Here is a 15,022-nt window from a genome sequence, read left to right as displayed (position 1 = left end):
ACAAGAAGCATGAAGCATATAAATGAGTTAAGATGGATTTGTTTGCCAAAAGTTTATTAAATTTAGAGTTAAGTTTAGGTGAAATAAAGAGAAGGATTCACTTCTTTTTGTCCACTATCAATTTGCTGAACTTCAGGCTCCAACAGATGGCATGAGCTAAAAATAACCAGTTGGTCCATGAAAGACTAGGTTAGACTAAAAAAGAGTCAAAACGGTAAAGTCTTAAATGATGGCTTCAGATTTTTTTTATACGACTTTTAGATCTGTAAATAAAATCATGGGTTTTTATTTAACCTAATGAGCTCTGACTTAAACATCTAAAGGCATACTGTGTTTTGTTCAGATGCCAAAAGGAAGGCAGTTGTTTTTCATAGTGATAGCAGTAACCTGAGTGGGATGGACAGGAGAGGGCTGACCCCTACAGAGTTATACAACCTTGAGCCTTGATCTCATTGCCTTCATTCTTACTTGGCACCTCTCTTGTGATAACTGGAGTCCATATTAGCTGACTTCACTTCAGCCAACCCTAACTAAGCCTGGTTCCCCTTTTTGGTTCATTGATCAATCTGATGCCATTTGTGTTTTATCTTCAATTTATGTATCAGCATTTCTGTAGTGTTTAATGGCCCTCAGTCCCACTGCTTTTATTTGTCAATTCCTTTTATACTTTAAGATTATTTATTTGGGGTAGGAGCAGGAGGGCACACTCAGGCTCTATCAGCCCTTTCGAACCAAGAGCCTGTTGTTAGCTTATTAAGTAAGGAATTATAAAGGCTTTAAAAAAAAAGTATATTTGCATGTAACATTTTAGTAGTGTGACATGAAGCAACTTAAAATGGTTTATTGGTTTGTTTTGCATGTTGAATATTTGTATGTTTTTAAAAGGTTTAAGGAATTGAAAATGATGAATTTTGCCTTGGAATTTGTGTGAAACCATGTGATCGTTATATTCCATAATCTGTCATACCATGTTTTCCCAGTACATTTCAGTATTACATTTCTCAGGAATTGAGGATGCATATCTTGTTCAATTATATGATTTTCTTGAAACTGAATTTTGCAATTGATCATGAAACAGCACATTTATTTGGGGCCAAAGTTTATTTTTAATTTACCTAACGTCTTTGCATTTCATTTTTGTCATGAAGTTTGGTTTTAAAATGACTCAAAGGGACCTTAACTAACTTGTTCTTTGTGAATATAGGTATATGACTGATGGGATGTTACTTCGTGAAGCTATGAATGATCCCCTCCTGGAGCGTTACGGTGTTATAATTCTTGATGAGGCTCATGAAAGGACACTGGCTACAGATATACTAATGGGTGTTCTGAAGGAAGTTGTAAGACAGAGATCAGATTTAAAGGTGAAGTAATTTCTTCTATGCACTTAATTATGTATGTGTTGTGGGGGGGCATAAAAATGGGGAACACATACTGATCACTAACCAACTGTAAGAGATCACCTCTAAAAGAAGGAACTAGTAAGTACCTTCTTGTTCTGTTTGTTTCTACTTTGTATGCCTTCATTTTAGACTTTAAAGATATTTCTCCCCCTTTTTAGTAATGCATTTTAAAGCCAAATCTTCTCAATTTCTAACCCACCTAGTTCTTTTATAATCTAATGACATAGTTGTGTATCTGTGCTACTCACTCTACCCTTCATTAAGTACAGAGGCTTTACTTAAGGATCATATCTTTGTCCCTCAAATCCATGTCCTTGTCTCAACACAAACACACCCATTGTAACGTATAATGCTGGAGAGTAGAAGTAACGATACCCAGGACAGGCGGCTCCTTAGAAATGTAGTCTTGTACCCTAGTATATTACTTCTTTACTCTGTACCACATGTGCCTTGACCACTCTTATGTGTTAAGGGCCTGAAACTATTTTCTGATTATTTTGTCCACCAAAGTCTATGAAATTCCCCTTTTTGCTGTGTTGTATGTATATACCATTCATTGGACTGTAGATTCATCCCTTGCTGGTATGCGTGTTATAGAAGGGTTTATAGCACTGGCAAGAAAGATTCTGGGTCTTTCGGAAAAAAAATTGAGGTCTAAGCATGTTTTGTTTATAGAAATTAGATCTATGCTTTTAAAAATACATTTAAAGAATAATATGAGTGTGGTCATTATTTGTTAAACTTTATGTGCTGGCAAGGTTCAGTACCTCAAAGTAGAACCTCAAAGTAGAAATTCAGAATGCTAGTGAAATATTTAATGGAGGAACCTTTTTTAAAATATATCTGGTCAACTTATTTTATTTTTTGCATTTTCTTTGTTTTTTCCTATTTGCAAAGTTGTTTTAATAATGGTACCAGTAATTATACTACATATTAATGTTTTCTTTTACCAACTGAATCACATATAATTTTATAAAATCTGATTTTTAAGGCATTTAATGAAGAAATATTATAGTTTATGCATTGGGTTTTTTCTGAATTTTAAAAAATGTAAATAACTTTTACTATAGTTCAACCATTATATATTTGATTTTTTTATTCACAGTTTATTTGAAGGTTTTCCTTGGCTTTTTTATAGCTGATATATATGTAGAATAGTATATATTGCTATAATTTAAGACCATGTAAGAACCCTTGAAGACAGCTTCAAGTAACTTACTGTTTTCTTTCAGGTTATAGTTATGAGCGCTACTCTAGATGCAGGAAAATTCCAGATTTACTTTGATAACTGTCCTCTCCTGACTATTCCTGGGCGTACACATCCCGTTGAGATCTTTTATACTCCAGAACCAGAGAGAGATTATCTTGAAGCAGCAATTCGAACAGTTATCCAGATTCATATGTGTGAAGAGGAAGAGGGAGATCTTCTTCTTTTCTTAACTGGTCAAGAGGTATTATTTTAATTTTCTTTATTATTTAGCTTTTGACATACTATTTTTAATATGCAGCAACTTTAATCATAAGACCATGGCATGTTAACCATATTTTTGTTATTTTAATGTTCTTCTTCCACCTGATTGTATAAATATGTAAAATATATAACCTCTTTTATCTGTATACTGTAGGAATACTTTTTTATACCTCTAGAGTTTGTTATAGTTAATTATTTTAAGAGTGTTAAATGCTTTTGGAATTTCAATATTTTGCCTTTGTAGTCTAGGAGATCCCTGGGATATAAGTGGTATTATGCTTAGGCATGACTTTGCATCACAGCTGCTTTGAAATCAGGTTGTTCTCATCAGTTGTTTAACTTGTGAGAGAACTTGAATGCTTATTCATTATCAGAACATTTCAGTTTGGTTTTGTCTTTCCATATGCTTATGAGGGTCGGGAAGGATGGCTAAAAGTTCTTAGTTAGAATTTACTTCATTTTTAGATATAAATTTTATTCTCAGATTCAGCATTTCTAAGCTTATTTCCAATAGGGTGTTTATAGGTGTGCTTTGGAATTCTTGAGTGGCTAAATAAATTCAAAAGCTATTTGGATAATACAAAGTTTTAAAAAGCCTTTTGCTAAAGGGTCTTTGTTTTTGGGGGGATGGCGGGGGTATAGTGTCTCACTCTGTAACCCAGGCTAGAGTGCAGTGACATGATCTCTGCTCACTGCAACATCTGCCTCCTGGGTTCAAGTGATTGTCTTGCTTCAGCCTCCCAAGTAGCTGGGATCACAGGCTCACACAACCATGCCCGGCTAATTTTTGTATTTTTAGTAGAGATAGGGTTTCACTGTGTTGGCCAGACTAGTCTCCAACTCCTGAATCCAGGTGATGGGCTCCAAAATGCTTTTTTGATGACATATAAACAGCATTTGTGCTGTAATGCAGTATTAAGGCTGTTGAGATAATAATTTTGTCCTCTTTCGTCTGGTCTCTCTAGTTTTTCACTTCCTCCAAAGTACATAGTACATTTTTATTTTTTGAATCACTATTTAAAATTGTCATCATACTCAGATAACATAAGCATATTGAGAGTCTGTCAGAAATATCAAATGGCCTCATGGTTGAGGACCTGAAAGCTTCTTCTCTGTGACAGCTTTGTGCAGTTCATAATTTTTAACTGTGAATCTCACAGCTGGGGAAAGGAAGGGAGTAAGCACAAGAGTTTTCAGATGTGTGCTAGAATGTAAGTCTCTCATGAAATAAAGTGCTGCTCTAGTTATGAGTTGAAGAGTTTTGGGGAGAAGGTAGCAGAAAACCTAACATTTTGTTTAGGTTTCATTCATTGTATTTAGTAGAGCTGGTCTAAAGTAAATATTAACCTTCTCATTTTTGTGAACTTTTGTTATTTTTACTTGGTAAGTTAAATGCTACTGCGAAATCAGTACTCCTTTCTTCATAAATTTGATTAGCCTCCATGAAACTGAGTAATCTCATAAAATTTTAAAACTGGTTTTTAAGAACATATTCTGACCACTTAAATAAAAGTGCTTCTATAGTCACCTAAGTTAATTCAGGGTGGGGGGAGAACAGTTTAAATTGTTGCCTAGATAGGAATTCGATAAGAGTGATTGTAATTAAATAATTCCGTTTTTAATTTTGCTTAGTAAAATGTTTTTTCAACTTGCAGTGTATTAATTGGTAAGGTCCAAATTAATTTGCTAACATACTGCTGATTTTGGAGCTAAAAATCTTTCCTCTAATCAAAAACTCCTGAACTTGTGTCTTTATTCTCAGTATTGCTGTTGACTAATAATATGGCTGCTGATAGGACAGTGAAACTTCCTTTTCCTTCTCTACCTGTTTGTGTTTATATTCTCATGAATGCAGATAAGTTTTGTGGCATTCTCAACTGATAGTGTTGACTTTTTGGAAGTTTGGCAAACCTCGGGAAATTTTTATTGCAAGTTTTAAAACTGTTGAGGACTTTATCTAAAAACATTAAGTGTTACAGGACTTCTTCACTTCCAAACCTTTATATTCTACATAGTCATCATTTTGTTTTAGCTCCATGCATGCTTAGCAGATTGAGTAGTCTAATCTCCAGTAAAGTTGGAATTGTCATTTTAAAATATTGGAGCCATAAAGCAAATGTCTAGTTTAAGCGCTTAATTTTTAATATGTGAAATTTGTATATTTTGTGACATAGAAAATAAAATCTGTATATTTTTATTTTTCATTCATATATATACAGTAAAAGTCACAAAATTGCAGATACTCTTGAATGTTGGAAGCCTAGTTTTGTATTATGTTGAAATCTTTTTTTAAGTTGGAGAGCTCTTAATTTTTTATTTGCATGCCAGCAGGGGGCATTCTAATCTAGGCACAACATTTGAAAGCAGTATTTTCGAAAAATATTTGTTTGCTTTGTTACATTTTTTATTTAGATGAATAGCCTCTACTTTCATTTTCTTTTAGAAACTTGGTATTTCAAAGGGAGATCTATTAACATTGACTTCTTAATAGTGATTTTCTGTGTTACAATTTTTGAGATAGATAACCTTTAAGAAAACTGGTGTGTTTGAAATAGGTGAAAAGTGATTTATTCGTTCTTACTGTGTTCAAGAACTTTGTATTTTTTTGATACAGAAACACAGCTGAACATAAAAAAAAATGAAGTAAATGTCTTAATATTTTTTCTTGCCCTTTAATATCATTGTCCTTTGAATAAAACCTAGTTTGTTGACAAAGGTAGCTTCTGATTGGGTCATTTATTGGACAGGCCGCCTAGTATATAGTTAAGTGTTTGACATACTTCTGGGTTTAATTGAATTAATACTTCAGTAAAGTTTAGGATACATTTGTCTGCAGTGTTGCCTTCATTTTTAAGTTCCTTTGCCTCTCCCAGAGCTGTCATACATAATTCATCTCTATTTTTCTTTGTCTTGATATTCATTATGTCTTCTCTTGAATGCAAATGCCTTAGAATACAGTCATGTGCCACATAGCAACATTTTGGTCAAGACAGACTTCTCAGATAGCAGTGGTGCTGGTCCCATAAGTTTATAATGGAACTGAACATAACCTTACAACATCATAGCACAACAAATTACTCACTGCTTTGTGGTGATGTTAGTTCAAACAAATCTACTTTGCTGCCAGTTATTTAAAAGTACTATATAGCACATAAAATTACGTACAGTACATAATAATAGGACGTTGTTAATGGTTTATGTATTTACTATACTACATGTTCCCCCACATACAAATACTGCCAGTGATATACTACATGTTTTATCATTAGAGTGTGCTCCTTTGACTTAAAAATGTTAACTGTAATGGCCGGGTGTGGTAGCTCATGCCTGTAGTCCCAGCACTTTGGGAGGCCAAGGCAGGGGAATCACAGTTTCAGGAGTTCAAGACCAGCGGGGCCAACATGGTGAAACCTATGTCTCTACCAAAAAAAAAAAAAAATACAAAAATTAGCCGGGTGTGGTGGGGCATGCCTGTAATCCCAGCTACTCAGGAGGCTGAGGCAGGAGAGTCTCTTGAACCCAGAAGGTGGAGGTTACAGTGAGCAGAAATCATGTCACTGCACTTCAGCCTGGGCAACAGAATAAAACTCCATCTTTTAAAAAAAAAAAAAAAAAGGCGGGGTGGGGTCTATCTTAGCAGTTTGGAAGCCTGAGGCAGGAGGACTGCTTGAGTCTAGAAATTCAAGATCAGCCTGGGCAACACAGCAAAACCCCGTCTTTACCCCCCAACGCCCCCCACCAAAAAAAAAGTTAACTGTAAAACAGGATCAGGCAGGTCCTTCAGGAGGTATTCTAGGAGAAGGTATGATTATCACAGGAGATGACAGCACCATGTGTGTTACTGGCCTTTGAAGACCTGCCAGTGGGTTAAGATGTTAAAGTAGAAGATAGTGATATTGGTGATCCTGACCCTGTGGGGGCCTAGGCTAATAATGTGTGTGTTTGTGTCTTTAAACCAAAAAGTTTAAGAAATTGAAAAAGTAAAAAAATTTTAAATTAGAATAAAGCTTAGAGAAAATATTTTTGCACAGCTATACACTGTGATTGTGTTTTAAGCTAAGTGTTAATACTAAGGAGTCAAATAGTTGAAAAAATTTAAAAGTTTATAAAGTTAAAAAGTTATAGTATGCTAAGGTTATTATTGAAGAAAAATGTATCAAAAAAAGAAAATACCTTTTAAGATAAATTTTATGTAGCCAAAATGTACAGTGTTTATATAAAATCTACAGTTGGGTACAGAATGTCCTACGCCATCACATTCACTCAGTACTCACTGACTCACCCAGAGCAACTTTCAGTCCTGCATACTTCATTCATGGCAAATGACCTCTATGGGTGTACTGATTTCTATCTATTACGCCTATTTTTACTGTGCCTTTTCTTTGTTTAGATGAAGAAACGCTTACCATTGTGTTAAACTTGCGCACCATATTCACTACAATAACATGCTCCTCAGGTTTGTAACCTAGGAGCAATAGGCTATACCATCTAGGTTCATAAATATACTAGAATGTTCACGTAACAACAGAATCGCCTAACAAATTTCTCTGAATGTGTTCCTGTCATTAAGCAATGTGTGATTGTGGTTTTCTGAGAAAAAAAATTGTAGCTGCACTAAGACATTTGGGTTAGCCTAGTTCTTAAATATCTGTGTTGATACTGTAAAGGTGTTTGTTCTCATTAGGCACAATGAAGCAAATCTTCCATGTAATCGCATTAGTGATACGTGACATTAAAGCCTAATTGGCTTATTTAAAATGTCTAACACATCAATTTCTTTTAGATTGTGAAAATTGAAAAGGTCATGAGTGCAGTTAAATATTCCTGGGTGAGGAATTTCAATTTTAGTATAATTTGTTGAGAATTAATTAGGAAATCTGACTCTAAGAAAAGGGGTGTGGAATGCAAATAAGGCAGTTACATATTCATTTGAATAAAAAAATGAAAGTTTCTTGGATTGTTTTGGAAATCCCATTGAAATTTGCTAAATTAGTTTTGGTTACCAAATTGAAAATAGGGTATCCATAAAGTGAAAGAAGATGGCATACCTAAAAATACACTACATAGAACCAGGGCTATTATAAATATTTAAAAATGTTTCAGTATTCGTTTTATTTTGTAGGAAATTGATGAAGCGTGTAAGAGAATAAAGCGTGAGGTTGATGATTTGGGCCCTGAAGTTGGCGACATTAAAATCATTCCATTGTATTCTACCCTTCCACCTCAGCAGCAGCAACGCATTTTTGAGCCTCCACCTCCCAAAAAACAGAATGGAGCAATTGGAAGAAAGGTAACATTAGAAATGTTCTTTATAAAATATTTCACTAATGAATTATTTATGAGATATAAACTATATTCAGTTATAAAGGACTAAGTTGTGGGTGATTGTGATCTAGGTTATATACAACAAAATAATTTCCATTTCAAAAAGAGACAAAAAATTCTTTGTATCTCCTGACTCTAAAGTAAGAATCTGTACTGCTTCCTCCTCCTAGGTAGTCCTTCCTTAGCAAATGGAAGATTTGTTAGGATGGCTTCAGAAAAGGGGATGATGGCCAAGTACTGTCTTGTCTTCTATTAAATCACTTGGCACAAAGTAGTAAGCACTTTTTCTTTGGTGCCTTGGCCTTCTGCCTATAATTTTCTTTAAAGCTTCACCAAATACAGTGTCTATAGGACTAAAATGTTGACTCTATGCAGACCTTTAATAACAGTAGCCCTGAACACACCACATGAATATGTTGAGTTCCTTGAAGGCAGAAGCTTCATGTAGATCCTGTCACACACACAGGAACAAGATTATTTCAGCCCGATTTCTGAGATACTTTGTTGAGGGGCTGAGAAGAGATCCCAATGCCAGTTTGAAACAGCAGCTAGGCTTTAATTTATTTTTTAAGATTTGGGAGTCCTAACAGTCTTTGAAAATAAGATTGCACAATTTTAAAGGCCTTAAATCTCTTGGACAATGGAGTCAACTAGACTTTTGAACTTAACCATTTATTAGGTTATATAATAGCTGCATGTGACTTTTCGTAAGATACTCTTAATTTGTGATCCTCAAGTTTTTCATTTTTTAAAGTTGTTACTTTGCTCTCTTACGGGGATGATTGGCAAGGATTAAGTTTGACAAATACAAGATACTTACATACAAAGCTTTCGTGGTAGCTGCTATAAAGTTCTTCAGTTTATTTGTATAGAAGAAAGTCTTATCTGAATTTTTACTCACATAATTTACTTGTTTGTCAAAATTGGGATCTGTTGCTTTCTTATTTCTATACTGAGGACTAACAGACTCACAGCTTCTTTTGTGATTTTTTTTTTTCCAATATCTTTGCTAGTATTTTTGATGATTACTGAAAAATTACACATTATAAAGAAATATAACTGTGATTATCTTTTACATGGCCGTATAAAACTTAAATGAACCAAATATGTTTTTCGAATTGAAAGAATTCACTGAGTGGATATTCAATACTAGCTTAGTGTAATATAAATAAATTAACAGAATTTGATAGAGTTGTTTAAAAAAACAGCTTTTGAGTTTTTTATAGATCATGAAGTGTAATAAATTTGACTTTTAGAAAATAGTCTAATCATAGCTTCATTATGTTGAACTTTTAATTTTTTTTTTGTCTGTCTCTATAACATGTTAAAATATTTTCTTGTGTGTTACCTTACGTGTATTCTAAACTTCGGGGAAAACTTGTCATTTTAAATGACACTTTTAGTATATAATTTTGAAGTTGATTTGTGGACTGGAAAGCGCTTTATTCTCTGTGGGCTCTTAATACCTTGTCAGCAGTGATTTAATATATATGTGTATATTGAGAGAGAAAGAAATATGTCTTAAATGTTTATATAATAAAGAGAAGTTAATGCATCCTTCAGGCAGAGCTTTAAATTTTTTTTTTTTTTTAAACAACATGTGGTCTCACTGTGTTTCCAGGGCTGATCTTTTAAAACTCCTGGATTCAATCAGTCCCCTCTCTTTGTAGTCCCAAAGTGTTGGGACTACAGGCATGAGCCACCATGCCCAGCCCTCAGCCTAGTTTTTCATTTATCTTGAAGTCATGTGTACTTTGTATATCTGTATTTGTTTTTAAGATGTTGTGTGTGTTTACCATTGAGTGAAATTGATGTGCAACAAAGATGCCCTGTTTGTGTATCCTTTTGTGTTGTCCTCACTTCATTGAGTTCAACTTTGAGAAATATGGGCGCATATTTACAATTATACATCTGAGCTCTTTTGCTGTCTTAACTTAAGCCTATGCAGTAAATTATAGTTTTTTGTTTCTGTTTTGCTTTTTGTATTTTAAATCCTTAGGATGCTAAGGAGAATTTTGTCTTATTGAAAAGAGGGACTCACCAGTGGCTGGATATGTGATGATGGCCACAGCTGGTGATGGGCTTACTCTGAGGACTGATCATGAGCTTTTAATTCAAAACTAAGGGCTGTAATGCCACTTCACCATCCAATGATGGTGTTTCAGCCAAAGCTATAGGACCTCTTGCTGGAAAATCGTGTTATCCTTGCCTTGAGTCAATTTCATCTTAGAGGTTGAAACTAGTACTAATGTAGCTTCCCTGGACAGTCTTAGGGAGAGTAAAGGAAGAACTTCTTGGCAGTTGCTGCATCATTTTCATTATGAAGAAGAACATTCTGAGGCTCAGCATATTAAGCACAAATTTAAAATTTTCATGCAAAGCTAGCTTATAGAGGAGGGACCTATATAATAGTTTTACTGCTCATATGTAATTTTAAACTTAACTGTTTGTATCTAATGGTGAAAAACAAAACACTTGTTTTTTTGGTTAAACTGTTTTACTTTGTTCTAATGATAATAGCATAAAGCAAATATATGAAAGTATCAAAAGTTTTTGAACAAATATAATTAATACAATATTTTAATTTCCATCAAATTTATTGTGATTCTGTATAACTTTATATATTCAGTACCTTTTATAAGGCATTTGTTATTTCTAGGTCTGTTAGTTTGTGCAAAATAGTTGTAACTTGATTATGGTGTTAATAAACAGTTGCCTTTTAAACATGTTACAGCACTAATGGTGAGCGATTTCAAGTTTTTAGCAATCAGGAAAGGTTGAGAGTACAAATATTTATACGAGGGTAGACATTTTTACCTCTTGTTAAATTTTGAAGTTTTTTAAAAATGTTTTTGACTAAGTTAAAAGTTACAGAAGTTCTTTACATACATTCAGGTTTACTCCTCAATAGATAACTTCTCTATTTTTTGACTGAGACTTACAATTACTATTTTGTGGATATGGTTGTTATTAAAATACAGCAATAGTTTTTTTTTTAAATATTCAGTTTTCATTAATTTTGTCCATACAAATAGCTGACTTTTCTATAGTTTATCCTACAGTTAGCTAATTAATATGATTCAAAGCATACATTGCTCAATAACAAAGAGAAATGGTCCTTGTAGAGATGGTTCTATATTTTTAAAGACAGAGTTAATGATCCAGGAACTGAAGATAGCTTACTGTGGTGCTGCTGGGACGTTTACAAGCAAATAAGTTGCTGACCTTGTATTGGTGACCCCCAGAGTTCTCTGGGGGCTAAAAATCCAAATTAGTTTAAACTAAATGCATTCTTGTGTCCAAACAGTATTCAGGTAGGGCAAGTGAAGTACTCTGAGTTCTACTTTGAAATGGAGTTATTTAAAAAAAAAAAAAAACTGACTCTATTAGAAAAAAAGTGGGCTCTATACTAGAAGGCAGGTTATTGAGGGGCAAAATTTACTCTTAGCACATCTTGACAGCGATGCCAAGCTTTTTACCATAGGATCTGTTTCATATTAGTCAATGAGATTTGAACACTTTTTAAGGCTCTCTGAACATTTACTGCAGTGTTGCAATCTAGAAAGCATGTAACAATTCTATTCATTCATACTGGTCATAATGTAAATCCCTTGACAAATTCAGGGTCACTTGGTCTCCTGATGGGTTCCTGATTATAGGGTGTGGCATTTACAATTAGAGTATGCTAAGGGCTAGCCTAACTCAACTGCTGAGGTTCCAAAGAAGCTTTTATCATCTCATTTATTAGTTTGCATGTGTGTGTGTGTGTGTGTGTGTGTGTGTGTGTATGTATGTGTGTATGTGTTTATTTAACCGTAGCTATTTTTAGTCCTTGAGAAAGTCCTAAAACTTGTGCTTCCGCAAGGACTCAGTATAACACTTATATTTTACAGTTTTACTTTTGGCTGGCAGTAGTCTCTTAACCAGTATCAGTAATGACGTGTGTTATACCAAGTTGGCATAAATCACTTAATTCTTAAAACACTTGAGAATCATGCATCCGCATCTTGTCATAAGTATTATAGAATTTAATACACATATACCCAAACAAAACATGCACATGAGAAATCATTTTGTGGAGAAAAATTAACTTTTTTATAATAATAACAACTCTTTAAAGAGTTGGTCACATCTGGAAATTTTTATCATGCTGTATTCTCTTCTAGAAGAAATAAATGTATTTTTTTTCCAGAACAACTCTTTTAAAAGCAATTTTCTTCATAAATATATTCAGAACCATGATTTTCACCCTGGAATTCCACAAAGCCAGAAGACATCTTCTGTATTTGCAGGCATGTAGTTGGTTCTGGATAGATTTATTTGAGATAGGGTCTCACTTTGTTGCCTAGGGTGGAGTTCTGTGGCATGATCATGGCTCACTGCAACCTCAACCTCCTGGGCTCAAGCAGTCCTTTCACCTCAGCCTCCTAAGTAGCTGGGACTACAAGCACATGCCACCATGCTTGGCTAATTTCTTTTAATTTTTTATAGAGATGGGGTTTTACTATGTTGTCCAGGCTTGTCTTGAACTGCTGGACTCAAGTAATCCTCCCTGGCCTTTTTAAGTGCTGGGATTACAGATGTGAGCCACCGTGCCTATGCCTGGCCCATTCTGTATAGCAGACGTCCCCAAACTTTTTACACAGGGGCCAGTTCACTGTCCCTCAGACCGTTGGAGGGCTGCCATATACTGTTCTCCTCTCACTGACCACCAATGAAAGAGGTGCCCCTTCCTGAAGTGTGGCGAGTTGGGGGGGGGGCGCAGATAAAGGGCCTCAGGGGGCCACATGTGGCCCGCGGGCCGTAGTTTGGGGACACCTGCTGTATAGTTTATAGAGCATTTCTACATCCTTACATAATTTATTCCCTACAATCTTATGTTACGTAGACTAAGTAATATGCAAGTTATAAAAGGAATACAAGCTTGCGGGTATTAAAACCGTTCCACATTTACTTTAGCCACTCAGGTTTGATTGCTAGCTCCACCCCTTAACGTCTAAATTCATTGCTTTAACTGCAACAAACTGACTTTCTAGAAGAATACTAAATTCAGGTTATGCTTATTCAAGTTTCACCTGTTAACCTTATTTATGTTGTTTGCTTCAGTTCTAGTTGCTGATTGTTTATCTAAATGTCCTGAAGAATATTTCAGCAACATCATCACACTACTTGTGGTTTCTTACTCCTTTTCTAGTTGTCAGTCTTTTCAGCTGACATAAGGAAGCATTTTGGTTTTTTACTTGTAAATTACTCTGACATACTCTGGTGGTAGAGTGCCATTGTTTTAAATCCCCAAGGTTTCCTACTGGTATCTTGGGAAGTCTACTACTTAGTAAATATAAAATCAGAAAATGAGACATGTAGTATTATTTTAAGTAAACTAGTGCAGCAAAAGCCTATGATTTTTTTAAGCAATTTGATTTATACAATTGTTTTTAAAATAAAATAGGGATAAATATACATTTTATTTTACGTATGTGCCTACAGGCATTCCTGCCCACGTATGCTTTTTAAGCTGGAACTCCTAGTGCTGGTGCTGTTTCCTTCTCTCCTGAGTAGGTCTCAATCTTACCTTCAAGGACTATCCTAAATATTATTTTTTTTCCAGTAAAGCTTTTCTTGTCTTTGCTATTGGAAGTAAACCCTTTTTAAGTTTCACAGTGTATCTTCGGTGCCACTCACACTATCCATGTCTAATCTTCCCATACAAATTGTAAAAGCAGACTCTGTTTGATTCATTTTCTGTATCAATTGCTTGCATATACAGGAATCTTCAACTTAATACAGTAATCTGTTCTTGAAAATCAGATGTCCTGAGTAAAAATGCTAATGAGGAATCCCCATTTCCCATTGTTTTAAAAGGAAAAAATTGTATGTAACATGTCTGTCTCAAGTCCTTAAATAATTTCCTGAAACATATGTAATATATAGTAAAACATGCACATATGCAAAACAAGCTATCATATTAGCATGTAAATGCTTTAAACATTTTCTGTCAAAAAATTTATGGTTGTTAATAGTTGCTTTGTATGTAGTGACAATTAACATGTCATCTCTTTGAGACTATGCACTTACCAAAATATTTACGTTTGATTCTGCTGATCTATCAGTTCTTTTTTATGCTGTCCATTAATTTGAGTAAGCAAAATGTTAACTTGGTTGAGTGATAACCTGAAGTCATAGCTTTGTTGAGAAAAGAGGTTGCTATTGTGACGTAAATGCAATTTTGGTTTCTTTAATTTTAATTTGCATTTTTAAATCACTGGCCATTAAAGGTCAAACCATATTTCTAGTTTATTTGCTGGTTTGAAATTCCTTGTGTTATTGAAAGTTAATGGCTGATTTTACAGTTCTCTTAATTTTATTTGATATGTAATATAATTTATGTACTCTGTTTCTTAACAGGTAGTTGTGTCAACTAACATAGCAGAGACATCTTTGACAATAGATGGTGTGGTGTTTGTGATTGATCCTGGATTTGCGAAACAGAAGGTACATATTTAGTGGATACTTTATATAAATTAGAGTTTGTTTAACAGTACTTACTACTCATTGATTTAATGGCTAAAATTTACCTTTCAGAATTATTTTCCTAACTTTTGTTGCATTTTCAGATTTCTGCTCTATGAGCCCTTTATGATCTGGCTGGCTCTCAGAAATTAAGACAGTGTTTAATATATAATTCTAGCCTCTTTTTTTCTTTTAGGGTTGCTTTGGTTTTTTTGTTTCAGTGTTGTTATGGTGGGTGTTTTGGCTTGTATATTCATTTAACAGTATGGGTTTAGTAATAAAAGTATAGGATTTCCCTCCCTGCAGTTCAGTC

General features: G+C 34.3%; 1 protein-coding gene across 1 annotated transcript in view; it reads left to right on the top strand.

Annotated features, from left to right (window-relative positions):
- Positions 1 to 15,022, top strand: part of DHX15 (DEAH-box helicase 15) — a 55,375-nt gene that overhangs the window by 25,653 nt on the left and 14,700 nt on the right. The window contains exons 4-7 of the mRNA XM_003927483.4: positions 1,205 to 1,364; positions 2,636 to 2,854; positions 7,997 to 8,164; positions 14,605 to 14,691. Of these exons, the coding sequence (XP_003927532.1) occupies positions 1,205 to 1,364; positions 2,636 to 2,854; positions 7,997 to 8,164; positions 14,605 to 14,691 (634 nt within the window). The remainder of the gene's footprint in view (positions 1 to 1,204; positions 1,365 to 2,635; positions 2,855 to 7,996; positions 8,165 to 14,604; positions 14,692 to 15,022) is intronic.

The sequence above is a fragment of the Saimiri boliviensis genome, chromosome 3 (genome assembly GCF_048565385.1).
Source record: "Saimiri boliviensis isolate mSaiBol1 chromosome 3, mSaiBol1.pri, whole genome shotgun sequence".
In the NCBI taxonomy this organism is placed as follows: domain Eukaryota; kingdom Metazoa; phylum Chordata; class Mammalia; order Primates; family Cebidae; genus Saimiri; species Saimiri boliviensis.
This window is presented reverse-complemented; position numbering and strand designations above follow the sequence as displayed.